General features: G+C 47.0%; 1 protein-coding gene across 1 annotated transcript in view; it reads left to right on the top strand.

The window, feature by feature from the left end:
• Positions 1-12,374, top strand: part of SND1 (staphylococcal nuclease and tudor domain containing 1) — a 421,566-nt gene that overhangs the window by 318,015 nt on the left and 91,177 nt on the right. Inside the window, exon 16 of the mRNA XM_005893665.3 lies at positions 3,716-3,825. Coding sequence (XP_005893727.1) covers positions 3,716-3,825 — 110 coding nt within the window. The remainder of the gene's footprint in view (positions 1-3,715; positions 3,826-12,374) is intronic.

Below are 12,374 nucleotides of genomic sequence, written 5' to 3'. Positions count from 1 at the left end.
TCGTAACTGTATGCTGTTTTCATTAATAGAGAAGGGAGACAGAGTATCACATGTAGTCACAACTGACCACTGTTTTGTGGAAACTGTTGTATATATGTATATCCCCATACGTGAGTCGGGGGAGGGAATCATAATAAATGATAAAAGTTGAAAAACACTCATTTACTGAGTCCGTCGGAAAAGGCGATGGCACCCCACTCCAGAACTCTTGCCTGGAAAATCCCATGAACGGAGGAGCCTGGTGGGCTGCAGTCCATGGGGTCGCTAAGAGTCGGACACGACTGAGTGACTTCACTTTCACTTTTCACTTTCATGCATTGGAGAAGGAAATGGTAACCCACTCCAATGTTCTTGCCTGGAGAATCCCAGGGACGGGGGAGCCTGGTGGGCTGCCGTCTATGGGGTCGCACAGAGTCGGACACGACTGAAGCGACTTAGCAGCAGCAGCAGCACTCAGTCCATCTTCAGAAGTAGCTTGGCTCATCAGGTTTCTAACACTCAGATAGTCAATGTTGTAAAAGCCCTTCCTGCCTCCTAGCCCCAGCTGTGAGCCCTGGTTTGGTAATAGATTCCACCTCACTCACCCACTCCCTGTTTTGCGATCCAGCCTGGGGCCCCCCTTGTATCTAGGGATCCCCCTGCCTCTGCTCTCATGAGGACCCCAGTGCCACAGGGGCATGTCCGCCATACATGTCAACTCCAGCTGTTCTCGCCCTCACCTGCCTGACATGAAGTGGAGTCCCCCAGTCCTGCACTCCTGCCTTATCCAACACTGGCGAGAGCAGTGCTTGACTCCAGAAACTGGGCTTTTTCTCAGTAGCTGTAGCGTCTGACAGTCTAGAGTTCAGACTGGCTACTTGGTGACTTGGGGCCACATGTCAATTCATAGATAGTCAAGGATGCTCGGTAAATACTCATCCCCCACACACACACCTTTATTCTCCTAGAACTTATACCTGGGTTCACCTGGGTTTCAGTGTTTGGTACCTGCTCCCACTGGATAGAACCTCTCTCTGTCCTAGTAATTAGCATCAGCTAAGCCATCCTGACCCAGACCTGAGGTGCGACATTGAGACAGGTTTTGCCTCAGAAGGGGTTACGTCAGAAGAGGCAGGTCAGAGAGAGGGACGAGTCAGCCAGGAGAAAGGGGAGAGTGAATGATAAAAGCAGCGATGATATTCTTGTTCTCCGGCAACTTTCTCTTGCCCGCCTGCCTGATGGGAATTGATGTGCTGCGGTGTGTTCACTTTTCTCATCTGAAGGCCAGGGAGACAGCCGAGTTCAGCTTTCTCCCCTTGAAGAGCTGGAACCCAGCTCCTGGCATTGCCTCTGAGTCCACAGGCAGTGGTTAAGGTTCGCTCACCACAGGCCCAAGAGTCTCTCCAGGAAGCCAATCTGAATCCATTTCAGCTTGACTTGTTTGCCTCCCCAGGCTCAGTGGGCCATCCTGCCTCTCTAGTTTATCACTTGGTGATCTCCCAGGATTCAGAGAGGGCTGGCGGGGTGTGTTGCTCCCTTAAGACTTCAGAATACCCAGGCAAGAACAGGAAGAGTGGGGACATCTGGTCACCTAGAGTGACTCTGTGTCCTTCCTCTCAGTGACGCTGCAGCCCCAGCCACAGCACCCCAGTCACATCCCATCCGAGAGTCACAAACAAACTGAACACTTGTTTTCGCAGTACTCTTGTTTGAGCAACAGTGTTTTACCTGTGGTTATGTGGCCAGAATAGAATGGTTTATCTTCCTCTGATAATTACATTGTTTGCTTAGTTTACACACATAAAATGGAAAGGGTTTTTGGTTAATAACATTGTGAAAGTCATGGATGGGCTAGCTTTCATTTTTCTGGAGCCCTCATCTCCTCTCAAGGTGAATCTTAGGCTTTTTGGTCCCACGAGTTTATTGATGTCTTTTTCAAAAAATCAGTTCCAATTCTCCCTCCCAGCCTGGCACTAAGGCGTGGGAAGGGAGAGGGGCAGCCCTGGTGACCTTCTGCCCAGGTGGCGCTCGGGCAGGGCCTTCCCCATCCCGTCTCCGCCTGAGTGGGGGAATGGTCCTGGCACCAGCTCCAGGTGCTCCCCTGCTGCGGTTTCTCTCCTGGCGCTGTGCTCCCCGTCCAGAGTTCTGTTTGATGTCGTGTGTTCCTTTGCTGAGGCCTGGAGGCTTGGAGAGAAAGCGCTGTTCTTGAGCTTCTGAAAACCTGGGGTATAAACTATTACCTTTCCTCTGAGCTCCTTGACCTTCAATCTGTGCTGTGGCCAGAAACACGCGCAGCCACCTGGCTTCATCCGTAAGGGGTGTACCTTCTGTCCCAGCAGCGGTGGCCCCTGTTCTCCCAAAGGCTCCCAGCAGGTGTCCGCCCTATGCCACCTCCTCAAGCCAGATCGTCTGTCACTGTCCCTGAGGCTGTTTATAAATAAGAGGTCACACCTTCCAGCAGAACTGCCTTATTGCAACAGGAGAGGCCAGCAGTGGTTTAGATATGGGCACTAAGTGCATCCCGCCCCCCCATATTTTGATTATTTTCCTTTCCTAGGTCTCTAACCTAGGTCACGTTTTTGGCTTCATAATTGCAGCTGCAGTTTGAATTTGGGGGAATCTAATTCAGACATCAAAATGTGACATAGTTTGTGGCCTGTCACAGGTGACCACCATCGATGATAAATATCTGCAACATCAATGATTGAAACAAAGAGAAAGAAAACGCAGTCTGCTTTGGTTAGTGAGCACCCATATTGTATACAGTGCTGTCCTTGAGTACACAGGCATGTGAAGGGTGAGATTTTGTCTTCAAGAATCTTGCAGACTACTTTGTAGAATGAAAGATGACTGAGATTTTGAGCATGGGTAATTGTGTCAGTGATAATAATGATACAGTAATAAGAGCTAAAATGTATTGAACCTTTCCATGTGTCAGGCATGTTACTAAATATTTGCCGTAATAATCTCCCCTAATTCCACCAACAGGCACTTGAAGTATGTTTTACAAATAGGACAACTGAGGCTTTGAGTGGGCTCAGTCACTGGGCTTTGGTCACAGATCTAATAAATGACAGCTAGGATGTGAATCCAGGTCTGTCTGGCTTCAGACACCTAATATGTCATCAAGATTCTGTTTTTTTTCTGTCTCCCATTCTGAATGAAATACTGATGGTACTATTGTCCCAAATATAGCCAGAGGACAGAGGGGGAAGCTTATTTGAAGAGGAAAATGACACCAAGTTAACACTTGTGAATTGGATGTGCAAGTCAGATAGTAAAGAGAAAATGTCTAGGCATCAGCCAGAACGGCTCTCAGGAGGCAGAATGGCGGGGATATCAGTGTAATTTAGGTGAGGGAGCCATTTGTGTAAGTGATGATTGAAGCAGCGAGACTATAGGCCCTTAGAGAGTGAGGAGTCCAAGACAAGGATTCATCCCACATCTTGGTGGAGTGAGGGTGTTTCCCGAATATCTTACTTGGAACTCCCCTGGTGATCTTAATAATTTCCAGACTCTGTGACCAAGATCCCCTTCTCCACTGTTGCTGCCCTGATAGTGGTCGTTTTTCCCACCTCAGGTGAACTAAACACCTCCCCTCCTTCCACTTCTCTGTCCTGTCCTGCATTATCATCTAGTAGGTACTAGATCGCCCAGAGTCAGGGGACCATTCTTGCTGGACACCAGACCTCATGGGCCCCTTTTCACCACAAATTCTTCCTTTCTCCTGACACAGGTATCGAATGCCCCAGAGGAGCCCGGAACCTCCCAGGCTTGGTGCAGGAAGGGGAGCCATTCAGTGAGGAAGCAACGCTTTTCACCAAGGAGCTGGTGCTGCAGCGAGAGGTAGGGCATCTTCCAGTTGCTTCTTGGATGAGGAGGGTGGAGGGAGCGGGGCTCACTTGGTCTGGTGTTTTCCTGCAATGTCGGAGATCCGTCTGCCCCTTTCTCTGGCGATCCGCCTTGCACGTCCGTGACCCATTCTGTGTCTGCCCACATCCTGTTCCTGGAGCCCTGCTTCATTGACCATCCACCCGCCAATTGCTCCTCACCCTGGGTGTCCTGGGATGCGAGGTGAACGCTGGCTGACCCAGCCAGGATGCTGAGGCAGTGAGCCTTCGGCTCTGCGGTCTCCTCCTTGGTGAATCAGCCCAGAGCTGCCTGCCTCCAGCTGGATTTAGAAGCTTGACTAACCCTGTCAGGGGCCAATTTTCTTTGAACATTTATTTGTATCTTTGAGTAATTGCATTTTCTGTAGCGGGTTTTCTGACTTAATTTAATTGTATTTCTGTTTCTGCCTGTTGGGCTGGCTCTTGCAGGCAGGAGTGAGGCTGCTCAGCTGCCATGGTGCCCATCTACCTGCTAATTTCTCTCAAGTCATAGTCAACAGATCCATCTTCTTTCCAGGAGTATGCCTGTCACTCATTCTGCTAGGCAGGGCACAAAAAAGGAACAGTGGGAAGTGTGCTGGACTCAGGCTTAGGGTTTTAGATCTGCCTTTTTTTTTTTTAACAATCAAACCCACAGGGTACCTCCTGCCTTAATGCACTATCATATTTCATAACATAGTGAAAAAGATTATGGGGATCTTAGAGGTTATCTTGCTCATGGATCTTTGTAGATTCTTGGGAGCAATAGTGTGGGCTTCTTTGGGATGTTAAGTGGTACAAATACCTGTTTATAAGCTTTCACATCTCTCATATTGATTTGAAATGTCAGTGAATATATTAACGGGGGGTGCTTAACCTCCTTAATTGTCTCATCAGTATCACATTGCCCTCTATTTCATGTGTGGTCAGATGCATTTGTTCGTGAAGAAGCAGTCCTTATGTTGGTATGCAAGGTGTCTTTCCCCGCTATTTTGCAACTGCACATTGAGGCTGCATTGTTATCAATTAAAGATACCCCACTCCCCGCATGCCAGAGAAGTGTTTCCAGAATCCAAACACTCCTGTTGTCAGTAGCTATTGACATTTTTGACCCTATAGGAATTGAGTTAAAGGGACGGATATTTTAGAATTTCCCTTCTGCAATATCCCCTTTGAATAAGGAACTGCAGAACTGTTTCATGTTGGAATAAGCAGGTGAGTCCACTCAAGGTCATGACTTGAAGACTGCACATAGGGAGCAGGAACAAAGGTTGGTTGGTTGGTTATGCTTTAGATGGGGGAGGAAATCCACTCACTGGGCTGCCTGAGACATTTGTTGGTAACGTCCTCATCACTTACTCTCTTAGTCACGTTTCTGTTCATTTCTCACCAGTATCCTCTTCCTGTTGTTTCACATCTTCTAAAGGTGCTTTCCCTTTTCTTTTTTAACTCTTGTTTCCCCAGCCACTTTTCTTCCTGATCATGTTTCTGGCCTGCTGGTGATATCCAAAAGCACAAAGGGGTCAAAGAGAATACTGACCACTGAAAGGAGTGGGTGGCCCAAAGCTCTTCTACTGTCTCATGGTTATTATGACCTTACCTTTGTCTGTGTGCTTGCTGATATTTGACTGTTGAAAAAGCTAAAGCGTTTTCCCCATCCTCTTTGGTGCCCCTGGCATCCTTAGTCTTATCCACGGTTGATATTGACCTTTCTTAGTTGGAGTGTCCCCATCTTTCATAGCCGTAAGTTGGGGATTCTTGATAGAGAGCCTCTCCACGTTTTCTTAGCTGCTTGGATGTATTGTTGGGCTGATGGGTTTGGAAGGTCTTTATCCAGAGGAAAGACAAGTATGGCCTAAACGGAGGATAACTTGGGATTCTGACTAAAGGAACCAGTTACAGCCTATTCTGGGCAGTTTCCTTCACAGTATATGAAAACTCCTTTCTGAACGGCATAGAAATGAAGAAGGGTTTTTATTTTGTTATAGGTTTGTTCACTAACTTTTGCCTGTATAGTATCCTCGTTTTTATTTCAGGAGTTGTCCTGGGGAGCGTTTCTCTTTGCCATCTTCCCTCTACCCCACAAGAATGCAGAAAAGCCTGATAGATTGGTCCTCAAGTGTAGAGGTCCTTCCCACCCTTAGGAGAAGGACCACGTGGTTGCCTGGGTGACTGAGCATGGGACCACAGACGTGCAGTGCATGTAACTCTCGCCTTCAGGGCAGTGTCCACTGAAGACTTCATTCCAGGAACTCTTCGGGGGCCAAACTGCTGCTGTGATGGCTGCAGTTGAATGGGTTTTCTTACCTTCTGCCTGTTCCCTTGGTAATCACATTTAGCTCAGTAAAACAGGTATGGTGATGCGATTGTCATTGACCCTGCCACATCCCCCTCTTTTTATATATATATATGTTTTATTATCTTATTTTGGGCCAGCAGTTCTCCATCCCCTGCCTACCTTCCCCAGTCACTACAAATCTGATCTCAGAAGGGAGCAGCACTCGGGTCTTACGTTGATTTCACAGCACCTCCTGGGCCTCATGTGTGACCCCACAGAGGGAGGCATGGCCATCGAGCTGGACTCAGGAACCCAGAGACTGCCTTGAGAAGGATGTGAAGTAGGGGAGAGACTGTGTAATAAACACCCTAGCAGGGAGCAGACAAAAAGCTCAAGTACAGGGCACTTGGCCCTGAAAAGTGTCTCCTTATTAATGAGGTGCACTGTCCTGGCTTTGGATCAATGGGGCAGGAAGTGCTGCCTGTCTCTTTCCCAGTTTCGGGTGGAGACAACTTGCAGTTTTTGCATCCCATATCTTCTTGTGGAGCCTGCACTGTCACACACAAGACCCCTCTCATTTCAGCCAGCCCCCATTATCTTTAGACCTGAGCACCCTGCTTTGCCAAAATGTGTTTTTACAATGACACTCATCAGGAGAGAGTGCCTGGCATTTTTGGCCATCATGCAGCTCATTTTCCTCAGTGTCTCCCTGCCACCTCTCGTTGCCTTTCTTCTTTTTTTCCATCTTTCTTCATGGCCCTTCTCCTCAGCCGTTGGTTCCTCTTCGCATTTGTTCCTTTCCCTGAGTCGGGAGCCTGGCAGGACTGTTCAGGTCAATGGTCTGGGTGTCCTGGTGGTGCTGCCAGCTTCAGGGCATTAACTGTAGGCTAGACACCACGTTGTTACCTAGTTCTCTTTGTGACCTGGAAGGCCACAGCAGCTCAGGAACTCTCAAAGGACTTCAGCTGTTCTTCCCAGCCTCGCTCATTTGGTGTAGAGCAGGGGTGGGCAAGCCCGGCCCACTGCCAGTTTTATAAATAAAGCTTTATTGAAACACAACCACACTAACCTTTTTACATACTGTCTATGGGTCCTTGCATGTTATAACAGCAAGGTTGAGTGGTTCCAACAGTGTATATGGTCCACAAAGCCTAGAATACTTACTGTCTTTTTATCAAACGTGTTTGCTGACTGTACTACACGGGTTTTGCTGGACTGGGTTTAAATGGCTGGGTATAGCCCTGAAAATGGATTTGTTCTCATGTCCCCTGTCTTTGAGGCTGGACCACTTCTGGATCACACAACATGAGATCATTGTGTCCCATTGGACAGCATGTGCTTGGTGACACCCCTCTGCCAGGCATCCCCCCACCCCCCAAATACAGCTGCCTCTTTCAGGCAATTCCCTGCCACACTGCCAAGGACAGGAAGATCCGGTGTAATTTCCCAGATGGAGAATTGTGCCCATTGCTAGCATCTTCCCAGAAGTAGTGGTGAGAGAGAGCATTAGATAACCAACCAGCTTAAAAGTGCAAACTCCAAGGTTTTCACACTCCAGTTATCTTGTGGTCCTGGGTAAGTGATTCTTTCCTGCCTTGGCATTGCTGTCTAAAACATTGATCCAGCAATCCCAGGTCATCCTCTTCTTTCTGAGGCTCTTCCTGTGAGTTAAACAGTCATTGGGGAATCTCTCCACACCTTTGTGTCAGAAGGCCAGCTAGCTAGCTCTCACTCACTCACCCGCTGCTGCCGCTGCAGCAGGAGAACCTACACTGTTAGAGAGGGGACCAGAAGGTATTATTAAAAGAGATCAGCACCACAGTTGAACCCTCTTCACAGTTTCTGGCTGTAGGAAGGCAGTTCCCAGGGGGATGGGGGCATCATTTCCAAGGCCTTTCTGAATGACCCCTTTGTCCTGAGCTCTCCGAAATTGCCCTTTGCTGCTGCCTGGAAAATGACATCCTCATGCTGGAGAGTAAGCCGAAAGCTCCGGCTGCTGCCCTGACCTATTTCCCTTCTTCCTGCCAGCATCCACAGGGAGGCTGTCCCCCTGGGGAGCTCATTCTGCAGGCTGCAGTGGCCAGGGCTCAGACCTGGATTCCCTCCCTCCCACTACCCCTGCTTTTAAAAAAAAAAAAGAAAGAAAAATACACAGAAGCATCACAAGCAACTGTTGCTGTTTGAAGAGCAAGTATTTATGTTTCAGAAAAATGCGGGCTCGGCATTGAATATTGGTGTCTTTATTTACAGAGGGGTTTGTCTGGGAAAGAACACTTAATTAAAAGAAAAGTGGTTCCTTCTCCTTTGTTTTAGCACCAAATGTACTGCGTCTGGTCTGTAAAAGGTAAACCAGTCTAAGCAGTTCACCGCTGATCAAAATAGTGTTTTCCCTCATGCCCTGTCTTTCCTCAAAGTTCTTGGTACCTGCCCTCTTGCCCTTCTTTTCCCATCTGTCCAAGCAGGCCCCCTCCCTGTCCAGGAGACAAATGTAAAGAGGAACAGTAACCACGTTACTTCTCTGGATCAAAGCTATGAGAATGGTTCAAGCCACAGGAAGTCTACCTGGGTGGAAGATACCCACAACTCTCCAGCTCTTATCAGTGCCTTGCCCCTTGGTAGCCCTCGCTGAGCTAGAAAGAATAACCTGCTGGGAAAGCAAGCCAGCCATCCGGCAATGTTGCACTTATTTATACAAAGACACCCTATTCTAAATTATCTCTACCACTGCCCAGGAAAGAGCAAAGACAGCAAGGCCAGCTTTCTAAACACCTCTGTTATCCCCCAAGGCATTAAAGGCTATTGGGAGGGCTGAGGTTTTTTCTCACCTCCCCCACACATTCTTGACAGTTCATCACCCACCAGGGGTCTTTCCTTTTTTTTTTTTTTTTTCAATTAATTTCAGGCTATTTTCTTTGATGGGGGCTCAAGTAAAGATTTTCTGTCTTAATAGTGATCAATTTTATATAGCATTTTCTAGTGTAAAAGCACTTTCTTATATAATACTTTGTTTTAATGTCACAGCAAACCTATAAGAAAAATATTATCCCCAGATTTACAATTCTAGAAACTAAGATGTAGAGTGAACTGCCTCTATTCACAGAGCTTATTGTAGGACAAATATCAATACCAAAATTCAAATGTCTGCATTCCCAAATGAATGTTTTTTCTCCCCGAATTTTGCCAGTTTTGCTATTATAAGGTAGTTATTCTTTTTAGCCATGTTGTATATTCCTGAGCCTTCAAATATCTGGAACTAATAAATTTGTAGAGAATCTGCCTGGAGATCCAACACTGGTTGAGTGGTCAGAGTCTCTAAGTCTGACTCTGGGGGCTCACAACTGCAGAGGGGCCATGCCTTCCCGAATTGCTGACTCTCCCTCCTCTTGTCATAGTTCTTATATCATTTAGCTGCTTGATTCCTGCTTCATCCTTTGTTTGGCCTTAGTGGGCCTTAATTTTTGTATAATTTCTCGCTGACCTGCCTTGCTTCATATCAGTTTGATCATGTATGTCCATATTTCTATTTTTAACCTTTCTCAAAAGATGCATCATTTATAAATATGTAACTCCCCATTGCCTCTGGGATGAAGTTTAATCTCCTTAGTTTACATGTATCTTTGATAACCTCTGAACTTCAGGTATCTCCACTATTCGTTTCAATCTGCACCTCATCACAACTGACATTATAATTCACAATTCCCCATATGTAACATTTAATTCCATATCTCCCATCTGTGAGGTCAACTTAAGCTCTCCACCCAGTATATCAACCACCCCCTTCTTTTGCTCTCTTATTCCCATCTATCCATCCAGATATACCCCCTTCTCTCTCTTTAGCACTCCCTGGATCTCTCAGGCTGGGCAGATGGCTTTCCTTTAGTCCCCAGAGTGCTGTGTCCATACAGACATCTGTCATGTACTGGCCAGTGATGTTGAAGTGATCTATGTTGGTCTCCCCACTATATTGTTAGTTCCTCAAGAACAAGAAGGAAAGGAAATGGCAGAAGGAGAAGGAAATGGCAACCCACTCCAGTATTCTTGCCTGGAAAAGAATACTGGAGCCTGGCGGAGCCTGGTAGATTACCGTCCATGGGGTCGCAAAGAGTCGGACACGACTGAGCGCCTTCGCTCCTTCACTTCACAAGGACAAGAAGCGTGCTTTCTGCCTTTGTGTTCTTTGTATCTTGCCTCATGTATAAGAGAATCTCAACTGATAAATGTTCATTGAATCAACTTATTGATTCCCTGTGACTTAATTCTAGAGACTGGGAAGAAGACCTGTTCTTGTCTGTTCTGGTTCTTCAGGAAAGCTCTCTAAGCTTAACATTTGTGGGGTGGAGAGGAAGTCTTTGGAGTATTGAGGTTGGACATACAGCTGCTAATTTAGGATCTTCTCATAGAAGAAGTCCATTACTCAGACCTGACTGTGTGGTTTCTAGGGGACTCTGACCTCCTTTGGTCTCCCCGTCTGTCAGATAGGGTAATGAGATAATGGTATTTGAGTGTTTTTTTGTTTGTTTGCCTTGTTTTTAATTCCAGTGTTCAAATAGAAAGCATTATGTCCTTCCCCACTCTCCTAATAGATGCTGCTTGTCTCTTTCCCTCCCTGGTGGTTTCCATCCTCTGCTTTTGTTGATCTAACTGCTAACTGAGGTGAAGGGTTTATTTTGAAGTTCATATTTCTGTTCAAGGATAGGCTGTAAGCACTGTGTGAATACCAGGCTGCCCACTTACAGCTCCTTCATTTATGGGCTCCTGACTCTTGCCAAATTATCTCTAAAAGCTCTAGGAGGAGGGCCTCAGTTCTCATTCTAGTCCCATTCAATGAAAATGGCATCAAAATGCAAAGAGGTGAGGCTAAATATAATGAAGAATGTCACATTGCCCTTTTCTCCCTCCTCCCCCGCCCCCCCAGCTACTGGCCTCCCCCTCCCACCCCCACCCCCCACCCCCCGTTGGCTTTTAAACTCCTTGGGAGCCAGTCACCAGTTGCCTTCCCCAAGCAAACTCAGCAGCGTGCACTGATGGGAGCCAGCAGTGTGCTGGCTCCAGTGGGATTCCTCTCAGCAAAGCTGCTGGCTCAGCTGGCTGTTGTCTGTTTCCCTATTCTTCTGCCTGGAACTTTCATAGCTAGTCAAGCATAGAATTGCATCCATTCTTCTGAAATAGCTGCTGGGCCTAATTCTTCATTGGCTTGGCCAAGATCCTATTACCTGTAATTATGTCATACAGCCCGACTGGTATAGGTTTGATAGGCCTCACTGCCCTCCAGAGGCTAGTGTTTGCATCCCAGGCTGGCTGTTGGGATGGTGGGGCGGGGCGGAGGGCGGGTCGGGGGCAGAATAAAAGTTAGGTCCACAAGAGATGCGGCCTCCTTATAGCCTCTACGTGGGGTATATATGTGTGTGTGGGAAGCTCTCAAGGATGCCATTGTATCTCAGGGAAGACAATCCTTTTCAGCAGAGAGACTCTTCCTTTCCCTGGATAACGGGTCCTTACTATGGTGAACTCTTCCTTGATAAACTTTTCTGTTTTTTCTGCCACTTTAGTTTGGTTTTTCTTACTATTCCTTTCAGTGCAAGAAAAGTAGAGGTGTAGACCTAACAAATTGTTTCCTCCCTAAGCAGAAGCCTTGGCAGTGCTAGGGCAGTCCCTGGCACTGGTTTTTCCTTTCCATCTTTAGTCGAACCCAAATCAGTCCCAGAGTAAAGATGTGAAAGGCTCAAACATGACTTCCTCTTGCATCTTTCTGCTGCAATAGTCCATAGTCCTTACTTTGAACCTTATCTAAATTGAGGCTTGGAAGTGAGTTATAGTGGGCAGTGATTGCCACTGGAGAATGCATTTACTGGTTCACTAACAGATTATCACTACAAACATAAGGTCGTGAAAATCCTTCAAACAGCCTTGCTAAGCAGAACCCCTGCCACCTATGGTATTCGATACTATCTGCCTGCCTGACATAAAATGATGTTCTTTATGAGCCATCCCTGTGGAACACGGCTATTGCCAGGCACGTTCAGCCTCCTGGTCTGCCTTCTGTAGAGCTGTGGAGAGCCTCTGGCCTGGAACAAATGGAGAATTGCTATCAGGAGGTAAGAGACTGCTGGGCTCCTCAGAGGTAAAAGTGCCGGTGAGCTGGGTGACATTTATTTTAATTTAGATTTCTCTTACCTCTTCAATCATCCTGGGGGTTCACTGCTTCTAAGCTTTGGTTACAATTCTCTTAAAAAAAAAAAAAAAGGTGG

Source organism: Bos mutus, chromosome 4 (genome assembly GCF_027580195.1).
Source record: "Bos mutus isolate GX-2022 chromosome 4, NWIPB_WYAK_1.1, whole genome shotgun sequence".
NCBI classification, from domain to species: Eukaryota; Metazoa; Chordata; class Mammalia; order Artiodactyla; family Bovidae; genus Bos; species Bos mutus.
This window is presented reverse-complemented; position numbering and strand designations above follow the sequence as displayed.